At 47.3% G+C, this 26,626-nt stretch overlaps 1 protein-coding gene across 1 annotated transcript in view; it reads right to left on the bottom strand.

Moving 5' to 3' along the window:
• LOC149327054 (uncharacterized) overlaps positions 1–26,626 on the bottom strand; it is a 115,849-nt gene that overhangs the window by 62,363 nt on the left and 26,860 nt on the right. Inside the window, exons 3-4 of the mRNA XM_089562340.1 lie at positions 8,301–8,434; positions 6,568–6,611 (exon numbers count right to left, since the gene is read on the bottom strand). Coding sequence (XP_089418466.1) covers positions 6,568–6,611; positions 8,301–8,434 — 178 coding nt within the window. The remainder of the gene's footprint in view (positions 1–6,567; positions 6,612–8,300; positions 8,435–26,626) is intronic.

A 26,626-nucleotide genomic window follows, 5' to 3' on the forward strand; every position in this document is an offset into this window, starting at 1 on the left:
TTCTATTCTTCAAAAAACAAACGTTCTTCCGCGGCCAGCAGAAAATAACTACGCGGAGCAATCTCAAAAATAACGGGCAATTTTTGTTTCATAATTTCACAGTTCTTGCCTACAATTTATCTGCTTCACGTTTTGAAAGGAACAAAAATCGCGCTAATCTTTAAAATAGGTAACACATACGACCGCCCTGAAATTGAACCAACCAATTTCACAAATTGGCGTGCCGTAGAAGTACCGCCACAAAAGTTGCAACAGAAAAACATGAACTTTGTTGATTTGGATTACTTACTTGAAGGAATTTGTGAGCAATAAAAACCACGGAAAAGGGACGAACACACAGGACGAAGCGCTTTCTAACAACTGTTTAATCTCAAAAGGAACATGACTATATACACACATGTTCCTTTTGAGATTAAACAGTTGTTAGAAAGCGCTTCGTCCTGTGTGTTCGTCCCTTTTCCGTGTTTTTTAGCGCTCACCAATTCCTTCAAGTATGTATTTTCAACTAGCCCCAGTAGTAGCTCTTTTGGATTACTTCTTTCATCATTCAGAACACGAGTTCCTGATTCATCCGAATCCTGGTTGAAAGCTTTTCTTTCGCTCCGCCTTGCAGATTTTGACTGCATCGTCTAAACATGTGCTGTATCCTCAGATTAAGCCTGAAAAAGTTGTCTTAAACATACGCCTTCATATTGCCAGATATGTAAAAGTTTGTTCATCGCTCCTAATCAGGCAGTCAATCAATCACTAATTCAAATCTCTAATCTATCATCCACTCAGCTTACATCAGGCTCCCAATAACTGGGCCCTCTTTTTTGTTGCGAAAGCAACACTACACTAGTCGCCGAGCCATTTCGCGGAGCCGAGGAAAGCCCAAACTGCGCATGCGCTAGGAGCAGTGACGTCACACGGCGCACAGCTGGTGAGCCGCCGCCCTCGCTGCGCGGGTGACTCAGAGATGCCGACGCCGCGCTCGCCACTTGCGCATGTGCAGTAGCGGCGCATAGCTAGAGTGCCGGCGCCGCCGCCGCGCGCTCTCCATCGACTCTCTCTCTCTTCTCTCCGATGCGCAGTAGCGGCGCACACCTAGCGTGCCGGGGCCGCCGCCATTCCAGCTGTGCATAGTTACGTCACTCGCTCCTCGCGCATTCGCAGTATGGTCGTGCAAGAGCACGCGAAACGGCGGCACTGTGGGCGATGTGGCCCACGCGACACTATATGGCTACGCTCAGATGTTGTTTTCGCAATCCTTTAGTAGTTTTAACCAGAGAAAAATGACAGCCCACTTTTTTGTTACGATCTACCATTTCATGCATGTTTATTGATACGCCCATATTCTGATGAGCTTGCCGTTTATCCTACTGTAGCTTGTACAATTTCATACACAGTATTGTGCCGGGATATGCACAATATTACCGACATCAGTGGTTGATGACTCCAAATCTTAACAAATCCTGACTCACGCGCTCGAGCCAGTATTAAGCTACTCAAACACAACTGAAAATGTTCATGCGGAATCGGTTCACCTATTTATAAAGCAGAGCACCACTTTGTGAGATGAGTTTTTAATGGGCTAACATATCATCATCATCATCATCATCAGCCTGACTACGCCCACTGCAGGACAAAGGCCTCTGCCATGTCTCTCCAATTAACCCTGTCCTTCGCCAGCAGCGGCCACCATATTCCCGCAAATTTCGTAACCTCATCCACCCACCTAATTTTCTGCCGCCCCCTGCTACGCTTGCCTTCTCTTGGAATCCACTCCGTTACCCTTAAGGAGCAGCGGTCATCTTGCCTTCGCATTACATGCCCTGCCCTAGCCCACTTCTTCGTCTTGATTTCAGCTAGGATATCATTAACGAGCGTTTGTTCTCTCACCCACTCCGCCCGCTTCTGATCTCTTAACGTTACACCTATCATTTTTCTTTCCATAGCTCGCTGTGTTGTCCTTAACTCAAGCTGAAACCGCTTTGTTAGCCTCAACGTTTCCGCCCCATAGGTGAGTAGCGGTAAGATACACCTGTTGTTTAATTTTCTTTTGAGGGATATTGGTAAACTGCCATTCATGATCTGAGATAACCTGCCATATGCGGTCCACCCCATTCTTATTCTTCTAGTTATTTCCCTCTCATTATCTGGATCAGCTGTCACTACCTCCCCTAAATAGACATATTCTCTTACTACTTCCAGCACGTGGCTACCAATTGCGAACTGCAGTTCCTTTGGTAGGCTGTTGAACATTACTTTGGTTTTCTGCATGTTAATTTTAGCCCCACCGTTCTGCTCTGCCTGTCTAATTCATTGATCATGCTTTGCAGTTCATTTCCTGAGTGACTTAGCAAGGCAATGTCATCAGCGAATCGCAAATTACTTAGGTTTTCTCCATTAACTCTTATCCCCAACTGTTCCCATTTCAGGCTTCGAAATACCTCCTGTAAACAGGCAGTGAATAGCATAGGCGAGATCGTGTCTCCCTGCCTGACACCTTTTCTTATTGGAATTTTATTACTGACTTTATGGAGCAGTATGGTAGTTGTGCAATCGTTGTAAATATCTTCCAATATTTTCACATCGCACTCTTCTACACCCTGATTCCGCAATGCCTGCATGACTTCTGAGGTTACTACTGAGTCGAATGCTTTCTCGGAATCAATGAACGCTATTACAGGGGCTGGTTATATTCTGCGCATTTCTCTGTCACCTGACTGGTTGCGGAAATATGGTCCATTGTAGAGTATCCTTGACGAAAGCGTGCCTGGTCCCACACTCACTAACACACACTAACATATCACTAACTTTTTTCCTTGGTTAAAAAACTGCCAGGTTTTCTAAAACACAAGCTACTTGTTGCAAAATTTTTTACAAGTTGAAACTATGCTTAGATGCTTTATCTGTGAAACTCTTGAGGATTTGATCAATAATAACTGCCATTGCTTCAATGTCATGCAACTAAGTGCATTTAATCTTTATACTCATTTAACGTAGCTTAGTTCCCTTAAAGAAGAAAGTAACTCGTAAGTTCTTGCTTCTCGTCCCAGTAGTTGTACCCTCTATCGGCTTCACAGGTTTGCATATTGGTCGCTATACACGGATTCTTTTATTTAAGGCTACACACGCACACATATACACCTCATTATTCGGCTTCAAGTTTTCTTTACAAACTCCCAGAACGCACAAGCTTCTCAACCCCCTTTATTTTTTCTAGCAGCATCTTACTGTAACGGCCTTCCTCGTCAACCGGCACCTATCATCAGCTTTTCTACAATTTCTCGACCAATGCAAAACTATTTTTATGAAAAAAAGTCATGAACTAACGTACTATTAACGCTATGCATTTGCACTGCGGTCATTCAGAAAGTGAAGTAATTTAACCTAAAGTTCCAAAATGTGTAAGCCACTTGCATACCCAGCAATTATTAAGAACCTTTTTTATTGGGAGAGAGTTTAAAACGCAACTTCGTCCTGTAATTACAATTTTACTATAACGAACAATATATCCCCAGATATCGCGTCGGTAGGCCTATACTGTTTTGCTATCCTCAAAAACGTTCCCTATTCGTTTTCTATGGCACACTTAACTGCTTGATTGGCGCTATGGAAAAATTTCGAAAGAAAGATTTTGGAACGCATCGAAAGAAAAAGTCATTACCTTGAAGATTTCTATAACAGGAAATACATTATCATCATCATCACTATCCTGACTACGCCAAATGCAGGGCAAAGCCCTGTCCCATGTCTCTCCAATTAACCCTGTCCTTTGCCAGTTGCGGCCACTGTATCGCTGCAAACTTCTTAATCTCGTCCGCCCACCTAACTTTCTGCCGCCCCCCTGCTACGCTTGCCTTCTCTTGGAATCCACTTCGTTACCCTCAAGGACCTGCTTGCGCATTATCGTTCTTTCGCATTACATGCCCTGCCGAAGCACACTTCTTCCTCTTCATTTCGACTAGGTTGTCACTAACCAGCATTTGTTCCCTCACCCACTCTGCCCGCTTCCGGCCTCTTAACGTTACACTTATTTTTATTTTCATAGCTCACTGTGTTGCCCTTAACATAAGCGGAACCTTTTCGCTTAGACTTCAAGTTTCTGCCCCACAGGTGAGTATCGGTAAGGTACAGCTGTTGTGAACTTTACGTTTGAGGGTAAACTGCCATTCATGATCTGAGAGAACCTGCCATATGCGCTCATCTCTTTTCTTATTCCTTTACGTAGTTAGTTACGCGTCATGATCTGCAAGAGCGGCCACTTCCTGCTCCTCGCTACCAATTGTGAACTGCTGTGGCATTGCGAGGCTGTTGAACATTACTTTGGTTTTCTCGACGTTAATTTTAATACCTAGCGTTCTGCTCTGCCTGTCTAACTCATTGATCATGCTTCGCAGCTCATTCCTAAGTGACTTACAACGGAAATGGCATGAGTGAATCTCAAATTACTTAGGTATTCTTCATTAATTCTTATGCCCAACTGTTTCCAATCCAGGCCTCTGAACACCTCCAGTAAACAGGCGGTGAAAATCATTGTCGAGATCCTATCGCCCTTCCTGACACCCTTCCTTATTGCAATTTTATTCCTGACTATTAATGACTGTGGTAGCTGTTAACTCATAGATATCTTCCAGTATTTTCAGGAACTCCTCTACAGCCTCATTCCGCAATGCCTGCATGACTGCTGAGGTCTCCACTGAGTCAAATACTTTCCCGTAATCCATGAACGCTACGTATACGGGCTGGTTATATTGTTTGCATTTCTCCATTTCTCTATCACCTGAATGACAGCGTGGATATGGTCTATTGTCGACTATCCATTATGAAGCCTGCCTGTTCATATGGTCGATTGAAGTCTAAGGTTGTTCTGTTTCTATTTGCGACTGCCTTAGTAAATAGCTTGTAGGCAACAGACAGTAAGCTGATCGGCCTGTAAATTTTCATGTCCTTGGCATTTCTTTTGTTCTGAATGAAGATAACGTTAGCGTTCTTCCAAGCTTGCGGCATGCTCGAGGGTATAAGGCATTGCATATACAGGGTGGCTAGTTTTTCAAGCACAATCTCGCTTCAAGAGATGTGCTCCTACATGATCCTAACCAGCTGCTTTCCCCCTTTTCATTCCTCCTAAGGCTGTCTTTAGTTCCTGTTTCGGTAGTGGCGGGATGTCCCATTGCTCTGCACTACTGCCCCTCTCAGTAACGCTCTGAGTACACTGCCTACCGTGCAGATTTGTGTAGAACTCTTCGGTGTTTTCAACTGTCTTATACATACTGGTAATGACATTGCGCTCTTTATCTCCTAGCGCATACATCTGGCTTTCACCTATGCCTAGTTTTCGCTTCACTGTTATTAGGCTACCTGCGTTCTTTAGAGTTTGTTTCATTTTCTTCATGTTAAACTTCCTTATGTCGGCTAACTTGCGCTTATGTATTGAATTTGGTAGCTCTGCCAGTTTGATTCTGTCCGTAAAGTTAGAGGCTTTCATGCTTTGGCGTTTTTAATAAGATTTTTTCTCCCCTGAGATACCTTGACGGCATCCTGCCAAACCATCCTACCGCCTACTTCTACTGCACATTCCGTAATGATAGATGTCTGACTACCGTTCCTTCTTTCAACAAGGTCTCCTTCCCCAGAGCTGAATATCTCTTTTGCAGCGATATCCTGAATTCATATACTTTCTCTCTTACAGCTAACCCTTCAAAGGGCTTCAGATTCAATAATTTCTTTCGTTTCCTTCTCAAGTATAAGCTTAATTCTGAAGTAACAACAGGCACCTTTCCAACGACGTCCATATCCTACACGGTGAGAGCACAGTATGAAGGCTCCTTCATTTTTTGTCTCACCGTTTGGGCTCTTCGATATCCACTTCCTGTTCTTACGTTTACGAAAGAAGGTCACGGTCAGTAAAGTATTTCTCTCTGTGAACTCTACTAATATCTCTCCTTTGCTATTCTTGGAGCCTGTGCCCTAGTCGCCTGTGCCCAGTTGCCTACCTTCACACTGAAGTCCCCCATTAGACGGTGTACTGTAACCTTACTTCAAATATTCAATATTTTTTGTCCAACACAGCTGGACGTGTTTTTCTGCCCACTCTTTGTTCTTATCTTTTGTATTTTTTAAAGAGGAATGAACGGATCTTTCAAAATATTTTTTTAATGAGTCGATGCATGGTTTTTGATGATATTTTGGCCGAAGTTACAAATATTATCTGGAGCGTTGCCGCTACTATGTAGTGTAAGTGTTCAAGTAAATGCATAGAAGGATGTGTAAATAGGAGCAGCCAAGACAGAAGATTTTACTTGAGGCATACTAGCTATTATTGCATTGATTGTCTCTTTGATGGCCCCAAGGCTGCTTCCTCGAAGTGCTAATAGCCAAGCCTGTTCTTTGGGTGTTTCATTCAGTGATATGTTATGCTCTTCGTGTTTTGGTTTGGGGCTAGTTCGTATTTTGAACTATTCAGGCAAGAAGTGTTTCTGGAGAAAATTTGCCGTTTACTAAAGCGCCCAGTGTTTCAACATAGATTATTTTCCTCGCACTTAGTTTGTGTCATGCCTAGAGGATCGAACATAGTCGTACCGTACTTGCGTTCTGTGGATCCTCTCGCACGAATCATTCTTCGCCTGAAAACAAAGGAAATGCCAAAGGTTCACCGGTGTGAATATAAAGCAATAAAATACTCTTACGATATCCTAAATGAACACTTTGGTTGCCTTAACGCGTTCTGTCGCTGCTGATTTTATTGTTGCTGATTAAAGTTCACTCGTACTTTTGCTCGCATTCGTTTTACATGTCTGTACTTTTCACAACACTGTGTATGGCTTCTTTGGATTACAAACAAACTGATTATTCTTTTTCCGATGACGTCATACTTAGATTGCCAATATCCGATGCTGACCACTGAAGTTCGTTGTATATATGGTGGTAAACTTAGGTGGTACAATTAGGCCTCCATATCCAAATGTTCAAAGAACTCTCGTCAGTGTCCCTAGCGGGCTGAGGAGGTCTATTTACCCTGGCACAATAATGGGGAAATTTCCCAAAGATTGTGTCGTTCCGTAAAATAAGTACGTCATCAATCACGTGACAGTTCAAGCGAGAATTCACGAAAAGAAGTTCTACGCTGGGTGACAGCCGCAAGCCTGCGCCCGTTCCAACATCTACATGTCCTACGTCTTCTCCGCCTCAGCAGCTTTTGTCATCTAGGCGGCGCACCTGGCACAGGCAGGTGGAAGCCCGCGCCTGTGCTTCGACGCGACTCCATTTTCCGCTCCCTTTCCATTGTGTATTTCCATATCCACACAAGGATTCCAGAAAAAGCGAGGCGCGCAAAAGTCAAATGCATATGCGCCTCAAAAATCCGCCGCGGTTGCTAAATGGCTTTGTCCGTCGGCTCTCGAGACCAGCGCCGTGGCATTAAAACTGGGCGGCGGCAGCCGCATTTTGACGAAGACGAATCACAAAACCTCATCCCTGTGCTTTGCGATGTCATCGCCCGGTAACGAATCCTTGGTGGATGAAAATAATCCAGAGTCCTCCTCTACGGTGAACCTGGTGGTCCACTCGCATACTAAGGACGTTACACTCAATACATTATGCTAGAACATAAACGGCGCGACAACCAAACGTGGCGGTATTTTTATAAAAGAAATAGCTTGTGTTCCCGTTTCAGTTTCTTCCGTGTTTGTGCGTCCAGCTAGGCTGGCCCAGGGATTTACACTGTCGCTTGACTGAAATTCATTTTGAAAGCACATGTACAGAGCTCGACGGCTGCGAACAACACATGGATTAACTAGTCACATTTGACATGAAATAACCAAATCAAACTTGGAAGGAAGTTGTGTTAAAATTATTCTTGTTAAACTGCATAATCACAAAGCATTACCACACGAAATACTGCCAGCTGACGCTGAAACTATCCTCACAGATAGTGAAGGGCGTTTTAAGATTTTTTTAAGTTTGTCCGAGAACCGTGACATGTTGCCGCAGTTGACCAGAGGGCCTAGCCCTAGTGACATACTTTGCCAGTGCCTTTGCACTAGTTCTCTGCCTTTATTTACACCTGAAGCCTACACAGTCTACCGGCGGCCCTCCTACATGGACTAGGTTCATCCTAGCCTCGGCAGCATCTAGATTTAACTATATGGCCGTCAGCTCGACACCCACGCCAGAGGGAGGGCCGTGTCCTCAGAGCGGCTTTAGTCCGACAGCTGCGGCAAAGCATCCTCCAAACAAACACCCACGCTGACAGGGCTGAGGCGGTTGGTTGCAAAGGTGACAAACGTGAAGCAGACCACAACGGTCTCTCTTACCCTGATAGTAGGACGATGATATCAGGTGGGTGCGTTTTGAAGCTTTCCGCTGCATAGCCTATTAATGTGAGCACGGTTTCTCGAATGGCAAGTTGACCATCACCTGTAAGGGTAACATATTCTCCGGCGTGTTCCTGCAACCACAGTTAGTTTTCAGTGCAGTGCAGGGAAGCAGGTAAGAGTTTAAATTTTGCTACTTACAGATAAGGTGGTCTGAACACCTTTTACGAGTATTGAAATTTCCGGTCCCAGCTCTACCAGTACATCTTGAACCTATGTAGAAGCATCGCGAGAAATGTGCTAAAATTCTGTCCGAACACTTTCACACTGGCGCGAAGCTTTCGCTATGCTGGTTTCTGTGAGTGTTCGCTACCTAGACACTTATCAATTATCATTAAGCCACGAAAAAGAAAATATAGGTAGCCTGCTAGCTAGGCGCTGCCAGGGCCAATTTTACTCAACATTCTATTGTAATGACACTTTTTTCGCTATTTGATAAAGGATGAAGTGATTGCATGACAAGCGTTCCTTCGAGGTGGTTGGTATTAACCCTGACCAAAATATGACATGCGAGTTACCGTAAGGTATTGGGGAAAAACTGGTGCCTTTAAAGTATATACTGCCACTCGATTGTTTTGCTTCCTCCAGCTTTTGCTTCCTCCAGCTGATGTGTCCAGCTTTTTACTTCAGTTGGTAAACAAAACTGCGTGCTGAAAATCGACTGCGCCGTCACATAACACAGGTTCTAGTGGTGCCAGGGGAACAAAATTCAAGTTAAAATGAATATTTGCAAAATACAGCCTGAATGTGCCACGCAATTTTGATAATATTGTTACGTGACGGCAAGCGATGAAGAAAGGACTGCATGACCGATGGCGATGATATGATTTAATGTCTGCGAGCCTAGCACGAGCTCTCCTGCCCATGCCACTGCCCGCTTCGTCGTCTTCTAGTCCGTCACATGACTCGGGGCCACGAAGCGATCGTCCCGATCGCGCGAACTAGAAGAATGCCACAGACGATGACAAGCAGGACGTGACGATGGACGTGGCAGAACATATGAACAGAGAAGAGAAGATGAAGGGCTTGCCGTCATGATGAAAGAGATGATGAGCGGGTGAAGCCAGGTCCACGAAGACTGAGGAGCCACCGGTTTCTGGAAGTCAACGTCGAGGCCCGTGGACACACCCAACGGCAGGGACAGGGGTACTTGTTTCTCGTGTGAGTGTCGGTGGTCAATGGGTTCTCTGGTCAGTGGCGGCGGTCTCGGTTCAGTGGGGTCAAGGTCGTTGGGTCTTCTAGGGCCTCATGTGGGTTCTCATGTGGGCGGTGAGTGGGGTCACAGGACAGTTGCGGCGGTCGTTGTGTCGTCGTGTCTTCTGGTCGGGGCTTGGGGTGGGGCGGTGAAGAGCGGCGGCGTCGGGGCATACCTGGCAGACTGGGAAAGCGCCGGGAGGTGCGAAGCCGTGAGCTCTCCACAGCAGACCTCGGTGTACAGCAGGCTCCTAAGCTCCGGGACCGGGATGAAGAAGGTACCCAGCACCTCGACCAAATGTTACGTGACGGCAAGCGATGAAGAAATGACTGCATGACCGATGGCGATGATATGATTTAATGTCTGCGAGCCTAGCACGAGCGCTCCTGCCCATGCCACTGCCCGCTTCGTCGTCTTCTAGTCCGTCACAATATGGGACAAATTTTTTTCTCTTTCTCAAGTATGCATCTAGAAACACTTCCTGCGCAGGAGCATTTTAATTATGCACTGCTGACATGCTATCATTATTCAAACGCTTTTGAAGAATGGTAAAATCGATTATGGTAAAATCGATGCAGCATTATAAAAAACAGACAAATATGTTAAACCGTTGGTATTGGTAACCTATACAAAGGAAACAAGAAACCATTATTTACCTGACATGTTTACACAACTTATTGAAACACTTGTGGCACGGAACCACGATGTAAAATCATGAAAGAATTGCGAAAAATGACGTTCAACATTGTTGTATAACGTGTTAGTTCTTTTTTCTTCTGCTGGGTGGGACCGTTTTGTTTTTCGTGCATAGAAGTTTTTTGCTTTGAAATAGCAGGAAGATAATGTGTACAATTTACATGGAATAAAATTTGCTTTTATTTTAACATTTATTTGATGTCGTGCGACGTACTCAGAAAAGTGATCCCGACGAGTGCAAAGTACCCGTCACTTTCTCCTCCGGTGAGCTGTTTCTTTTTGCTGAACAGCACATAGTCGCCCAATAGACTCGTATTTTAGAGCCTATCCTCAGTTTGACTACATTAGTGTGAACAGCAGTGCCTCAGTAATTTACCTGGCAGCCTAAAACATGTCTCGTAACGGAAAAATAGGCTGACAAGGATGTTACCAAATGCTATCGTGATCACTGGTATCCTCCACCTTCGGCAGATCTGCGCCACTATCATCTCTCGAGATAAACATCTTAATAGAATTTACTGAAACAAAAGTACACAAAGTATCTATTGCTTTTTAGCGTTTTGCTAAGAAGCTACATCTTCAAAGTCTAACACTGCTGGCAGGAATAGTTAGGGTGTTTTTTCAAGCAGGAGCTGTTTTTTCAAGCAAAACTCACTTCATCCGCTGGAGAGGCAAAGCGGGTGCTATCTAGAGCCTGGAAGCTGTAACAGGAGGGGTCGGGGGGGGGGGGGGGGAGAGAGCGGCGTTAGCACAGCCGGCTTCTCCTAGAACGCTCGGGCGACGGATCGCATGGTAGAAGCTGGGAGGGAAGGGAAATAGCAGCTCCAGCGCAGTCGGCTCTCTTAGTAGGAAGCGGATGAGGGGAAGGCCGTTGGTTGGATGGGTGGAAAATTTTATTACACAAGAGAATTTGGACCCTTCAAAAGTTCAGAGCCACCGCAGAGCCCCCACGTTACGCGTATGTGTCCAGGAAACGTAGGGCCATGAAATCGGCACCCCGGTTAACAAAGCGAAGTTGGGGCTCCCATATTCTGATGGCGGGTTGTCCTTTTCCGGCGAGTATCGGCAGGGCAGCAGAGCTGAATGTGATCTAGAGCGGAAAGCCATTCTCCGCAGAGCGTGCACTCTGGTGACACTGGGCGGAACTAGGATAGAAGCTGAAGGTTGAGAAGAGTTCGCGTCTGGAGTCGTCTCCATATGATTTGTTCGGAGTGGGATTTGGCGGGGCGGAAGCTAGGAGAGGAACATAATGCGCAGCGCACTCGGCTCTCCTTGCAGTGACCAGGTGAACAAAAGCACAATGGAAGCCAGTAAGAAATTTAAACTCGCCGAGTAATCGACAGTTCTAGCATGAAGCTGATAATGAAAAACATCACAGAAGATGGAACGGGGGGGGGGGGGGGGCGACTCGCAGCGCAAGCGAACTGCATTGAATGGCTGATGGAGAGCACGATAGAAGCTTGAAAGGAGGGGGCAAAAGCATCGCCAGCGCGCCGCTCTCATATCAAGGAGCCGGAGATAGAAAGGATGGACGCCGAGAGGAAAATGAGACCACAGCGTCCGCGCACTTGCACCACGCGCCTCGTACCAGATCCTAGGAACAATTGTTGAAGCTGGCAGAGAGGAGGAAATCACATCGCCAAGCACCCTTGGCTTCAAAGCAGGAAGCGGGTGAAAAAAAAAAGGGCTGAGGCTTAACTTGGTTAAGCCTGGAGGATGCGAAGCATCATCGTGTCGCGTAATTTGGAGGCGCACAACCACAGCGACGGCGTGAGGTGGGCCCCCGTTTCTCAACTGCCGTGACGTCATCGTGTCACGTGGTGTGGCATCATCGTTTCACGTGATTTGGAGGCGCACAACCACAGCGACGGCGCGAGGTGGGCCCCCGTTTCTCCAACTGTCGTGACGCCATGGTGTCACGTGGTGTGACGTCATGTATCACGTGATTTGGAGGCGCACAACCGCAGCGACGGCGCGAGGTGGGCCCCCGTTTCTCCACTGTCGTGACGTCATCGTGTCACGTGGTGTGACGTGATGTATCACGTGATTTGGAGGCGCACAACCACAGCGACGGCGCGAAGTGGGCCCCCGTTTCTCTATTGTCGTGACGTCATCGTGTCACGTGGTGTGACGTCATGTATCACGTGATTTGGAGGCGCATAACCACGGTGAAGGGCTGAAGTGGTAGCTAAAGTACTATGCTTCGCATAAAAAAGTGGACCTAAGCTTACCGGCTTAGCGCCCTAATCAGTTATACGTCTACTTGCACTAGCGGCCGTCAGGTCTGGAGCTACAGGTCTTTTTTAATGTTTAAACGGCGGTTGCCGGGCTGGACGTCGCTGTGTTGACGTGCACACTTGGCCTTCTTTCGTCTACGGTCTCGGTTGGAAAGCGCCGGGGAAGCGTCCCCTGCGCAATTCACGGGCTCAAGGATCCGCTTTCATGAAGCAAACAAAACTGTATAGTTCTCAGTGTAACCTCATTTGCAATCGTGACCGTTCCCTGGATTTAAGTAAAGAAAAGGTGCGTAACTAGGTCATTTTATCGGTGGCAACCTGAACCCCTCTGCGACAAAAAAAAAAAGACGCGAAGGTTGGAATGTGGCTTCCGTGTCCGGGACCGAAATAGTGTTACATGCGAGTGGAATGAACGACTGGAATAGAAAGTGATGTGAACGACCAGTGACGCATGCTTGATTCAGAGTGTTGTCTTGCATCAGGCACTGACCCTTTAAATCCTGCCTGCAACAGATTGCTTGAAGCAAATTATCGCCTACTTCTTAGGTACAGCCTTATTCGCACTTTTGACCACTTTGCTGGTAGTGGTCTAGAGCATCTGGTGGTTTTCAGAACGGGAAATGCCCACGGCTGGTTCAGTTTCCAGATGGACACCGAAACCGCACCGTGTTAGACTGTTTGGGTCGGAAAAGAGTGTGTTGTAAGTACTAAACCAAATGTTGGGACTATAATAGGTGGCCTCGATCCCATGCCTCTCGGTGACCTTGGGAGCCTACTCAGTTGCTCGGACTTCTGTCAACGGGTCTGAGCTAGCCAGTATAGCCTCCCACCGCCCTGTAGAGGGACTGGTAGTAATTCCGCTAATGCAGGTGCCTGTTTCCAGGTCCACAGAATGTGGTCGTAACAGCTATCACGCCGAACTCTTTGCCAGGTGGATTCTATTGCGTTTCATGCATGAGTACTAGTTTCGACGGGCTAAGGAAGGCTTGCATATGGAGCCGACAACACCTTTCCTGCTGGAAAATGTTGAGCTTCTTGTCTCGTGGCGGATATATCCTGCTTTTCAGTTTAAACTAATTAGTGCAGGTGTGAAATAATATTGCCACGCGCCTAACCCGCCGCGAGAGCCCACCGCAGCTTCGTCGTCGTCTTCGACTCAGCGCGGAGGCCGCGCGGCGGGTTAGGCGCGTGGAAATATGAATGCATCTCTCATGAAATTGGGGGTTCAACCCGGCTCATTATTCGGCTGACATAACCTCAAACTACAGTGTGAGCCATCTCATTTTCCCTGTTAACCTAGTGTGCCAGCACCCATATTAGTTACACCTCTCGTTGGTTCCAGTCTTGATGCTTTAGGATTTGTTTTTTATAGCTACCTTGGAGTCGCTAATAATGGTGATTGCTTTGTTGCAGACCTTTGTCTTGGCGATAGGAGCCTCCTCCGCTGTCCTTGAGTTCTTTTTTTTGACCGAACCGGCCTTTAATGTTTCACTCGAGTGGCCCGCACCCACTACCACAAAGGAGTCACATCCTTCATATTCCGCCACATCTATGTAGGCGGTGTATTCCGAGCCTTTTAGCATGGCTTCAAGGACCTTTGCTCTTGCTCTCCTCCTGCCTTCGTGAAAAGCAGTGTGCATGATTTTTGGAATTCGTTTATTAGTGAGTAATTTCCTCACTTTGGCCTGTAGTTTTGTCAGCGCGTTATTTATGTGATTCTATAATTTAGTCCAAGGTTGCACAGGATCTTCCACCACGCGGGTGTGGTTTGGAGCCTTCATATTTTTGCAAATAAATGTGCCTCGCAAAGTTCCGTGGTATTGGAGTAGACCCCAAGCTGAAGAAGTCTTTTCGTAGAGGTGTAGTGCGGTAGCCTCAAGGCTGCTTTATATGCCTGCCTAATGATCCCCTCTATTTCGTTCTTTTCCGGCCGCCGCAGCTTGCGGTCGGGGATGGCGAATACTACTCTGCTTATGACAAAAGCTGGAACCTTTGGGCGAAGATCCTTCTCTTTGACTCCTCGTCTTTTGATAGCTATTCGCCTTATGTGCCTGGTTGGTACCTTAACAGTCGACTTAAGTCTGTTTATTTTCTCGGTGTTCTTTCTGTTGTCCATGAGTTTTGCGTCCAGGACCCTGATTTTGTCCACTCTGGCAACCGATGTCTCATTTACCTCTACAAGAAAGTCTCCTGTGTTGATATCGCATTTGCTCGCCGCCGGATCCGTAGAAGCTTGTACTTGCTTGGCGACCATTTTAACCCAGCCCATTCATCGTATTCTTGGACAACATCGATTGCTTGTTGAAGACTTTCTTCTATTTGCATATCTTTGCCTGTGTGTATTCATATTGTTATGCCATGCGCATATAGCGTTTCTTTTATCTCTTTGACGGTCTTCAGTAGTGGCAGGTTCTTCAATACTATGCTGAATAAGAAAGGAGGTCAATGAGCCCTGCGCGGTGCCCTTGTCTCCTAGCTTAAAAGTTTAGCACTTGATGTTTCCTTGATTTATTTCTGCTGTTCTTTCAGTTCTGAATTCTCTAACGTGATCGTAGATCCTCCTGCCAGGGGCAATCGCCGCTAGATTAGTTCTATGTCCTCGTGTTTGACGTTATCAAAAGCATTATTGAGGTTCAGGCCCGGTATAGGTTTGGTGGTGGTGGTGGTGGTGAAAAACTTTTATATGCAAAGAGAGTTTGAGGGTCAAAAAACCCTGCTACAAGGTCGGTATCCTTAGTCCGGGACACCGCACGACGAGGCCCCGTCTCGCGCCCGCTTTACTAGAGCCCTTTGAGACTCCAGTGTGGAGCAGTTGAGGAGGGCAGTCTCCCATGCCTCTCGGGTGGGGGTGGGGGAAGGTGAGGATTCTGAGTACACATCCACACCATGTGAAAGATATCGCAGATCTCTCCACAGTGCGGGCAGCGCCCATCTGTGTTCGGATCAAAGTGTTTTGCTATGGCAGGACAGAGAAGAGTTCCTGTCTGCAGGCGCCGCAGAATTCGCTCCTCCGCCTTACTCAGCCCCTTGGCGGGAACTGGGTAGTGACGGTGGCTGTCGCAATAATGAATTAGGATTTCGCGGAACCGCACAAGCGGTTTATGAACTTATGAGCCAGGAGAGCTAGGATGAGGAGCCCGGTGTGTGAGCGCACGGGCGGCCGCATCAGCGCCCTCATTGCCTCGTAGACCCTGGTGGCCAGGAGCCCAAATCACTTTTGTGCGAGTTGGATCGGCGGGAGCGCGTCTTAGAATTTGGGAGGCAAGAGGGGATATTTCGCCTGCAAGATAATGTTCACAGGCCCGGCGAGAGTCTGTGATAACTCTTCTCGATTTTGGATCGGCGGCAGCGAGAGCTATTGCGACTTCCTCCGCTCGTGTTGAATTTGGGGCCCGAAAAGATAGCCCATCGACATTCATTCCCCGGTGGACTACGGCAGCCGTGAAGAATCCCGTGGGCGACGGCCCTGTGATGTCCACGTAGTAGACGCCCTCTTTATATCCATACTGCCTCTCAAGCGTGCGAACCCGCGCTTGTCGTCTGCCTTCATGTGAAGCCATGCCCATGTTACGAGGGAGCGGAGCGACCAAGAGCATGTGGCGCCATAGCACCGGGTTGTTCTCCGTCCCCTCTGGTATGCATATGTGTTGAATGTGTAAGCGGTTTAGCAGGCGGCGCCCAGGAACCGTCTGCGATAGCCGCGTATATTGGTTCACGAGGTGGGCCTCCCGCAACTCCTGATAGGAGTTTACCACTGCCAACGCCTTCAGTTTGGCGTTGGAGGTAGCCACCGGGAGGTCCAATGCTCGCTTTGTTGCCTTCCTGATGATGGCGTCAATGCGCTCGTCTTGTTGTTTGGTGGTGCGTAGGTACGGCATGGTGTAGAGGATCCGGCTGGTCACGAAGGCATGGGCGAGTCGTAGCGCGTCCCTGCCCCGCAGACCACCCCGCTTGTTGGAAACAGGGTGGATCATGCGCCCTACCTGTTCACCTATGCTCTTGAGTTTCGATATAGTAGAGTCCGCCTTAAGTTTGTTATTGATAAACAGACCCAGGATCCGGAGCTCTGCCACTTCTCTGATGGGACCGCCCGACACAGATATGTGCAGAGACGTGTTGTCCTTGTGGTTTGGCCTGACGTGTAGAAGCTCTGATTTGGCGGGAACACATTGGAGACCACAGTCGGCAGCATATGCATCGACTATGGAGGCGGCCTGCTGAAGGCGGTCCTCCATCTCCCCAAGGCTCCCCTCGGTGGTCCAGATTGTAATATCGTCTGCGTAGAGTGCGTCTTTTATGCCCTCCACCTGAGCCAGTCGGCCAGGCAGGTGCATCATGGCGATGTTGAAAAGGAGCGGTGATAACACCGCCCCCTGTGGTGTACCTCGTGTACCCATAGGGTACGGGCCGTATTCCTCGTCCTCGATCCGGAGGAGTGCCTGACGCGCAGAGAGGAAGTCTCTGACAATGGCGAAGGCCTTCGCCCCGCAGTTAGTGGTGTTCAAGTGAGAGAGTATGGTGCCATGTTTAGCATTGTCAAACGCTCCCTTAAGATCGAGGGCGAGAATGGCCTTGTCGTTTTGTTGCATGGCTGTGGGTCGTATTATGTCCCTGTGTAGTTGGTGTAGGACATCCTGTGCAGACATGTGCGGGCGGAACCCGAACATAGTGTCTGCATAGAGGCCCTTACCCTCCATGTATGGAGAGAGGCGATCCCGAACCATCGTCTCCATGAGTATTCCCACACACGAGGTTAATGAGATGGGTCTCAAGTTGTCCGTAGTCACGGCTTTACCTGCTTTGGGGAGGTATAGGTTTGGCGCTCCATTTGTTGGATGCGCCTATGATGTTTTCTTTGAGCTAGAGCATGACGTCCTGCGTGGACAACTTGCTCCTAAAGCCTTGCGTTGTTTCGGAAAGTACCTTCCTTTTCCCTTCGTATTCCTGGAGTATATGTACTATTGCATGCTCCATTAGCTTCCTCGTGCACGAAGTTAGTGATATCGGCTTGAGGTTGTCCACTTCAAGATTCTTCCTGGGTACTGAAATAGAGATCACTTTGCAGTGTTTTCATTATTAATGTAGAATACCTCGTTTCCATCTTTCGTTTAGGTAGTCTGTGACTGCCGTGACCGAGACTTGAACTCAGTTCCTGTGCACTTTGTTGGTTACCACATTTGCCCCCACTGCCCATGTGGTTCTTCGTTGACTCATTGCTGTCGATACATCTACTATCGAGATGTCATCTAGCTCTGCGTTGTCTGCTGCTCAGTGAGCTGAATATGGTCCCCTTGGTCTGTGTTGAGCTATCTGCTTATCAGATCGTCTATTAGGTCCGCCGCCATTCCCTGGTATTTCTGAACAAATCTTTCCAGCTGCCCTCAGGCCACCGACTTAGTTCGTCCTGTGTCTTGCAAGTGGGGAAGAAGATGTCATGTGTTCTCGCACCCTGGCTTCCAATCCATTTCATTGCAAACCGGTCCGCAGTGTTGATCTGAGCTCGTTCGCGTTCTCTTCTATCTGTATCTCTTGTGTCAATATTCTCTTGTTTAGCCTTCTGCTGCTTTTTTCCAACGCTTCATGAGGCTCTCGTGGATTTACCACATGTGGGCTGGCATCGAGTCTGTGATACCATCATGTCCTGAGGTTTGGGTCCCTGTAATGTGTCATTTTAGCTCTTTTTTGAGAGTCTCAACCCATTAATTTGTAACCGAAATGTCCCTCGGAGCGGTTCTGTACCTGACTTTTTCAGTCTTACAGTTTCATAATGCGCATGGTCCTTTCAACGGCCTTGTTTGTGGTTCAATATCCATGATGTAGTGATCGCTAACCAGGCCTGTTACAAAATTAGAGAAAAATCGAACACTAGCTGGAAACAACCTTTCAGTCGACGTTCGTTTCTCTTTGTAATGTCATAGTTGAGATGTCCACCAGCAAAGTGAGCGATTTCTGCGTTTTTCATTTCACCAAATACAGTGGAGCTTCCAGACTGCGAATGCAGACAGCGACAAAACTTTACTTGCCACAAGTGTCGGGATATAGGGAATGTGGGTGGTTTGTTGCCTCCAGGTAGGGGCGACACTCTGGGCCCGTGAAGTGAGTGCAAGTTGAGTGATCTTGTGTGAATGGGTGAACAATTGGTTCCAGCTTTCCGCGGAGGGGCTGGCTCAGAAAGTACGTGGTAGCGGGTTATATCCCCATCCCCAGAAGAAGTGCGCCTGAGTAGCGGGTTCTCCGTGATTGCAATATGGGCGCGTGAGGGGATATTCCTCGTTGGTTATTAGAAATAGCCTAGAGTGGCTAAGAATTGAGTGCATCTGCAATCTGCGGAGTAGGGTGGCTTGGGATCGGTAGATATAGGGGTGGAGAGGGGAGGAGGGAAGCGGTTTTCGTCTCTATCGCAAGATTGGTGATATCGGCAAAAGTCTTTGCGGCGTCAGCGAGGGCGTCTGGATCCGTGGGGCCTGCCGTTAGGATTGTTAATCCTCGGGCAAGTCGGTCGGCCCCTTCGTTTCCAGGGTTGCCCACGTGAGCGGGTATTGCGCGGTCGCGAGTAGAATAAGGCTAGACTGGCAATCTTATTCGCGGTCTAGAAACTCTCTTGGTTACGAGCAAAGCAAAGGCGCATTCCTGGCTCATTTTGTAGGTGGACACGAACCGCGGAGTGAGAAAATGCAAAAGCAACAGGCGTACCATGCTGAGCTACGTGGGCCGTTCTAAGTTTTTTTTTTTCAACTTCAAATTTATTCAGTAAATGACAGTATATTAGTGAATATAATAAAAACAGCATAGAAGGAGAAGGTACCCGTTGTATCCCATAAATGGCTTACATCAAAGCTATTTCAGCTTTCGCTGTAAAACGCCGTGGAGGCTAGGAGGAGTAGAGCTCGCCACGCAAGCAAATTTCTGAGGAAGGAACCGGTTATGTAAAGCATGAAAGCAGCTTCGAAAGAAATTGAACTTATAATGCAATGGGCAGTTTTAACGGGAAGAGGCTGATTAAGAGAATGACAGAAGGTGGAATGGAAGCAGAACTCGCAGCTACAAACAGACTTGGCTGTCCTTCCAGGGAGCGGTGGATGGAAAGCACGATAGTAGCTAGGGGGAATGGGACAACTGCATCACCAGCGCAATTGGTTCTCCTAGCAGGCCGTGAGTGAGATGAAACATTGGAGCAGTGGACCTCGCCGTGCAATGAACTCTACTAGCAAGGAGCGCCGGTGATGGAAGACACCATGGAAGCTTGCAGAATACAGACAAGCAGCGTAATAGGCTGTTCTACTGGGAACAGAGAGATCCAAAGCACTCCAGAATCTTGCATGGAACAGCGACACGAAGCGCCGAGCACACTTACCTGTCCTTCCAGTGATCGGGGGGTGGAAATCATGATACATGTTGGGAAGGACGGAGAAACTGCATCGCCAGCGCAATCCGCTCTCCTAGCGTACTGCCGGCTGTAGAAAGCGTGGCAGAAGGCAAGAAGAAGGGAAGAGCAGGGTGTCAACATACTCGCTCCTTGTCCAGAGTGCTAGTTTGGGAACACGTAGCTGGGAGGGAAGAGGAAATCTTATCTCCTTGCACACTTGGCTCTCCTAGCAGAAAGCGAGTCAGCAAGAACAAGATAAAGGCTGGGATGGAAGGGCAAACTACTTTACTAGCTTACTCGGCTCTCCTTGCCGGTTGCAGGTGAGGGAAAGCACGGCAGAAGGTAGGAGGCAAGTGGAACTCGCAACGCAAGCGCTCTCTGGTTTTCTAACAGGTCGTCAGTGATGAGAAGAAAGCTGGAAGCTTCGTGGAACACAGAAATCGTAGCACCAGAGCACTTGGCTCTCTTAGCCTGCTTCGGCCGAGTGAAAGCAAGATGGATGTTTAGTGGATAAGACGAGGTTATATAAGCTTGGTTGTAGCGGGGTATTCGAAATTGCATCTCCTAGTACACTTTGGCTATCCTAACAGGGAGCGGGTAAGCAAATACAACAGAAAAGCTGGGAGGGAAGAGCAAATTATTTCGCCAGATTACTCGGCTCCCGTTCCACGTTGGAGGGGAAGGAAAGCGCCGCGGCCACTGGCCGCAAGCATGCAACGAAGAGACCGTGAGAAGATCACGCAGCCGGTGAACCTTTGGGCAAAAATGCATGAAACATGGTGGACCATGCCGCATTTACGGACATGTCTCACATGAAAAAACCAGCTGTTGGGGTTCCTGTCGTCTTCAGGCATGAAAAAGAAGCAGTAGACTTATCTAAAGACAACCTCACCTTAACGTCGTGCAACGGAGGTTGTCATGTCGGCCCAAGAAAAGGGGCTTAAACATCGTCTCAACAAGAACGGCAGCTTGATGTTGTATCGGTACCGACTCTGCCCACTGCGAACCATCTGCTTACTGCGACTGAACTGGATGGAGTGACTGTAGACGCCCGCGGCCCATACTCGTAAACGTAAGCTATGCGAAAATTGAGGCCGTGCCCTTTAATTCCTCAAGCGAAAACCCGCATCAAGACCTCCGTGATGAAGGCTTTGTCTCAGCAAGGAGACTCACCGCTTAAATTCTTGAAAAGGGTGGAGAAATCAAAGAGATACGTAGCCGCACCGTAAAATTGGAATTCGCCATGATTCTTCGCTGCCTAAATGGGTTACAATGGGCTTTAGCATTTACCCTGTAACTGAATACTCTAGACCAGCAACGCAATGCTTGAATTGCCAGAGACATGGACACATCTAAAGTCAGTGCACCGAACCCCTTCGCAACGTGACAGGATGACCTCTGAAAAGCAGAAAATTGGCATAGGACAACCAATTTCGGGATAACTGGTACCTATGCTGTTCGCAGCCATCAAGGTTCTTGTTCTGGCAATGAAGCCGTTGGCGTGGACATCTTACGGCCCGCTAGGGCGCATATCAACACAGCAGTAATCACATGCATTCTGCAATAACAACCTCATATCATCTAACCATTCGCGCCTTCCGCAAATGCACCATATTTCAGTGAAACGGTCGTGGCCTACAAATATTCAGACTTTCGACAGCTGTTGCGAGAGCACAACTTTTTTTATTGTCATATCAGAATCGCCTGTTGGAGACCAGTTCCGATTGAACGGCTTTCACCTCCTTCATTCGCAGCGACCAGACGACGACAGCAGGCGTCCCGCAGGGTAGTGTCCTCAGCCCACTTTTGTTCAATAACACCTAATACAAATAGCACAAAACGTACCCCAAGTAGTACTTATCGAGCGTTATGCAGATGATATCTGCATCTGAAGCGAATCTAGATTGCGCCACATAGCACAGCGTCGTCTTCAGAAAGCATTTCTAAACATCTCTCCGTACTTAGGTCCCCGAGTACTTAATCATTGCTTGGAAAAAAAAGTGCCGCCATGGCATTCAGCAGGAAAAAAACTGGCTGTGGTTTAGCTCTGGTTAACCCTTGTTGAATTGCGAAAGCCTCGAGTGTCGAGTCTTCTTCCACGTTCTTCATCTGTTTCCTCGCCACGTCGTCTACGCAGCGTCTCATTCCAACGCTCTCGAGAACTCAAACCGGTCTCTTCCGCATTTGAAGAGTCACTCCGAGACGTGGCACGAATTCTTCTAGCCGCATTTTTGTTACGACGCTTCTCGAGTCGTGCGGCGCGTTCTTCTTCCATCTCTTGAGCGCATTGTCTCTTCCTCGCTTCGTTCTTTCTTTCTTGCCTCTATGTCGCACTCTCCATACGGTTGTCGGCCGATTGAAGCCGACGACCTCTGCCGACTCTTAAAATTCTGCCTCTCCAATACTTACTTCACCTTCAACAGAACCTCTACAGACAGACTATCGGAACAGCCATGGGTGCCTGAGTTTCTGTAGTATGTGCAAACCTTGCCTTAGAATCAATAGAATCCGCATCACTTGCCTCATTCGACCTCCCCACCGCAGTTTTTTTTTGTACGCTATGTCGATGACTGCTCTGTGTCATAAACCGGCCAGACGTACACAGGTTTCTATCGCACCTCAACACGTTCCAGCAAAGCATTCAGTTCACCCTAGAGGAGGAGGTGGATGGCCACATCGCTTTCCTCGACGTCCTCGTGGAACGCTCACCGCATTCTCTGCAAACCACCGTTTATCGTAAGCCCACTCACACCAGAAGGTACCAAAACTTTCAGTCATCTCATCCCATCGGGCACAAGCGCTCAGTCAGTTAAACAGGTCAGGCAAGACCTGATACGGAACGGCTACCCAGCCCAAATACTGCGATCCCAGGAACGACGCGCCTCTGCTCCGACTATCCGAACTGACGCATGCGCAAAGAAGCGGGCACCTATTCCGTATGCCCATGGTGTGAGTGAGACCATTGCTCGGATATTTTCAGATTATTTACATTTACATTTACATTTCTGCAGCGCCATGAAGGCATAATTGCAGGGGGGAATACATACAAATATTCAATCGTACAGCATGTGCCTACTTTTTGCACAGGATAGGAAAGAACGGATGGCAGAGGATGAAAAAGAGGTTTAAACAGAGCATTCACATCAGTCAATTGGTCGGGAAAGGACAGGAAGAGGAAAAGCAGGAAAACAGCAGATGAACATGGGTGTACATCACAGTACCGACAACAGCGCACGGAACTTTTCTTCGGACTGGTTTTGAACAATGGTATGAGGCAGCTTATTCCATTCATTTATGGCGTGCGGAAAGAAAGAGTGTTTGAACACGTTAGTACGGCATTTTATTTCACGTAGTTTCCAGTCGTGGTCGCGCCTTCTGGATATAAAATGAGGGGGCAGCAGATAAGTTTCGGGGTTAATAGCAGTTTTTTTTTTAAATAAGTGCGGTAAAGGAATTCTAATTTTATTTGTAAACGGCGCTCCTCCAAAGAGTCCCAGTTCAGCTCTTGCTTAATACTGTTGCTTCGATAATTAAAAGAATATTTATTGGTAACAAACCGCGCCGCACGATTCTGAACCCGTTCCAACATGCCACAATAGGTTACTACGCGAGGGTCCCATACTGCGAAGGCGTACTCCATAATTGGCCTGATGTTAGTGAAGTATAAAAGTTCCTTAACCTTCTGAGGAGCGTCCCGAAAATTCCCTTTTAAAAAACTTAGCATTCTAGATGCCTTTGCGATATATATTCAGTCTGCTTTCTCTATGTCAGGTAAGCTGAAAAATAAACACCGAGATATTTAAAATCTGTTATTTTAGATAAAAGCTGGTTGTTTAAAACATAGTCTGACAAAACAGGAGTACGACTGCGCGTAAAAGAAATATAGTAACATTTTTTAGCATTCAAAGCCATGTCCCATTTCTCGCACCAGCGCTGAGTGCGGTCCAGATTTTGCTGTAAATTATTTGTGTCACATGAGGCTTTAATCGAGTGATATAAGACACAGTCATCTGCTACAGGCGTACCTGACGGTTAATATTTTCTACGATGTCATTGATATAGATTAAAAACAGTAGAGGCCCCGGTACTGATCCCTGCGGAACACCAGATGTGACAGAAGCAGTATTTGAAAGCCGGCCGTTGACCAATACGCGCTGCTTGCGCCCTTCAAGATTGTTTTTAATCCATTGAAGCACTTCTCTTGTTAAGCCAAGAAACGATAGCTTGTGAAGTAGCAGGAGGTGGGGAACTGCGTCGAATGCCTTTCTGAAATCTAAAAAAACGCAATCAATCTGCTCATGGCGGTCGAAGGCAGAGCAGAGATCATGGTTCAATTCAGCTAGTTGAGTTTCGCAAGAACGGCCAGCCCTAAAACAGTGCTGTCTGCCGGTGAAAAAATTATTGCATTCTAGATGTTTTATCACAGAACTGTAAATGATGTGTTCTAATAGTCTACAGCATATGCAAGTAAGAGAGATGGGCCTGTAATTAGCTACATTATTCTTGGAACCACCTTTATGAATCGGCACCACGTTCGCTACTTTCCACTCGTCAGGCAGAGAGCTTGTTTAAAGAGACCTATTGAACAAAATAACTAAATAGTGAGCAATCACAACCGGACAGGCGCGTAGGACATGCGAGGAAAGACCGTCTGGTCCACCTGCAGAGTCAGCTTTAATGTTCTGAAGTAGTTTAACAACACCACTGTGAGTAACAACCAGCTCAGGCATAAGAGTGGATAGGCCCTCGGAAACAGGGGGGAGGTGACCTGAATAAGGCTGAGTAAAAACAGATTGGAAATAAACGCTGAATGAGCAGGCCTGTTTATAATCGTTATCTACCACAACACCGTTATCGTCTACTAAGTTCGGGATTCCTACAGGTTCCCTTCCGTGAGATTTTAAGAATTTCCACATTTCCTTAGAATTTGTTTGCAGCTTAGTACCCAAGGCATAAAAGCAGTTATTCTTGGCGATCAGGTTCTTGGTTTTTATTTCTTTACCAAGACGCTTTAACAAGTCATAAACATTACGATCCTTTTTCCTTTTGTATCTGCTTAGGAGGCGGTGTTTTTTGTTGACAAGTAAGCTGGTGTCTCGAGTTACCCATGGCTTGTCAGCTCTACGTTTACGAGACATGCATTTACTAGGAATGTGCCGGTCAATTAATTTTTGAAGTGTGTTCCTAAACATTATCCACAGCTCATTGCAGCCTAAACTTTGGCTGGACTCAGCAAATTCTGGCAGGAAGGATTCAAGCTCAGCGCAGGTGGATGTGTAGTAGCCCTTTTCATCGAAATAAGCCCTTCTGGATCCCGCATGAGCTACCCTAGAATTAACAGGCGCAAGCTGTGCAACAACGCAGTCGTGGTCACTTATGCCGGCAGTGACTACAACGTCCGTAATGATGGATGGTCTATTAGTAAAAATTAAGTCGAGGACAGAAGCATTCTTACTTCTTCGTCTAGTTGGCTCCGTAACAAATTGATACAGGTCATTAGCTAGTACAAATTCAGAAAATCCTGCGGACAAGGCACTGGAATCAGTCACAATGCATTTGTTATGGGCCCACTGGACATTGGGCATATTAAAATCGCCACCTATGATAGAATTTTGTTTAGTGAAGATAGAAAATTCGACAGAAATTTAAAAACGCCAGGATCTGTCCATGCCGGGGAGCGGTAAAACGAAGCAATAGCTATATGTCGACCATTATCCAACTGAACATTACATCAAACGGATTCACCGCATTCAGAGGGAGAAGCTAACGCAGAAGACCGTAGGCATGCATCGACAAGCAGGAACAAGCAGATGACATTCATGTGGCCCACGTTCCGTCGTGCAAACTTCGGCAACGACTCTTGCGAGTCAAGGATCCTCTTGACCTCGATATCTTTCCAGATGTGGTCTACAAGATCCCCTGCCGTGATTGTGACGCCTCCTATGTCGGAGAAACAGGAAAATTCAAGACAAGGCTCAAGCAGCACCAAAATGACGTCGCCAAAGGAAAAATCTAACTCAAACGCTTTAGCGCATCATCATCAGGAAACTGGCCATACCATCGACTGGGACGCATCACGTGTAATGGCAAAGGAAAACTCATTACCAAAACGCCTTCTCACCGAATCATTGTGCATTCAATCCACGCCAAACACGATTAACCGGACCCGTGGCAATCTCCCAGAGATATACCTGCGCACCCTTCAAAAAACCGCCCATATATAGCTCTCCTGCCCGTTCTTCGCTTCTTTGTGATCAAGGCACCCGTACGGGCGCCGAAACGTCAATTCTTTTTATTTTTCTTCGAACCTTAGCGAGTGTATGTTTTTTTCGACAAATAACTATTAATCTTCCTCGCCTGACGGGATTCTGTCGAACCCTAGACATCATTACTCTCCGCGAAAAGTACGGGCCGCCAGCCGTAACGAAGATTCGACAGTTCATTGCACTGAAAACAAGGCTTGCCTCATTCCAGTGCCACCTACGCTTCAACCTCCGATGCAAGAACCATGGGTTGGTCCCGAAGTCCATACGTCTACCAATTCTGGTATGTACCCCATTTGGGAAAAATGTTATCGCTAGAGCCGAAAAATTTCTACTCCAAGCGAGAATTCTGGAGACAAAATCAACGATTAAGCGCCTGTAGAACGACATCTTCTTCGCTCACAAGTCACTAGAACGTACCCTTGCTATGGAGGCCTTTGATGTCCTGCTCTACGCGAACAATTTGGCAGCGAACACTCAGGAACAAAGACAGAAGAGTCAAGAAACGA

This window comes from Amblyomma mixtum, chromosome 10 (genome assembly GCF_055824585.1).
Source record: "Amblyomma mixtum isolate Tamu chromosome 10, ASM5582458v1, whole genome shotgun sequence".
Lineage (NCBI taxonomy): Eukaryota > Metazoa > Arthropoda > Arachnida > Ixodida > Ixodidae > Amblyomma > Amblyomma mixtum.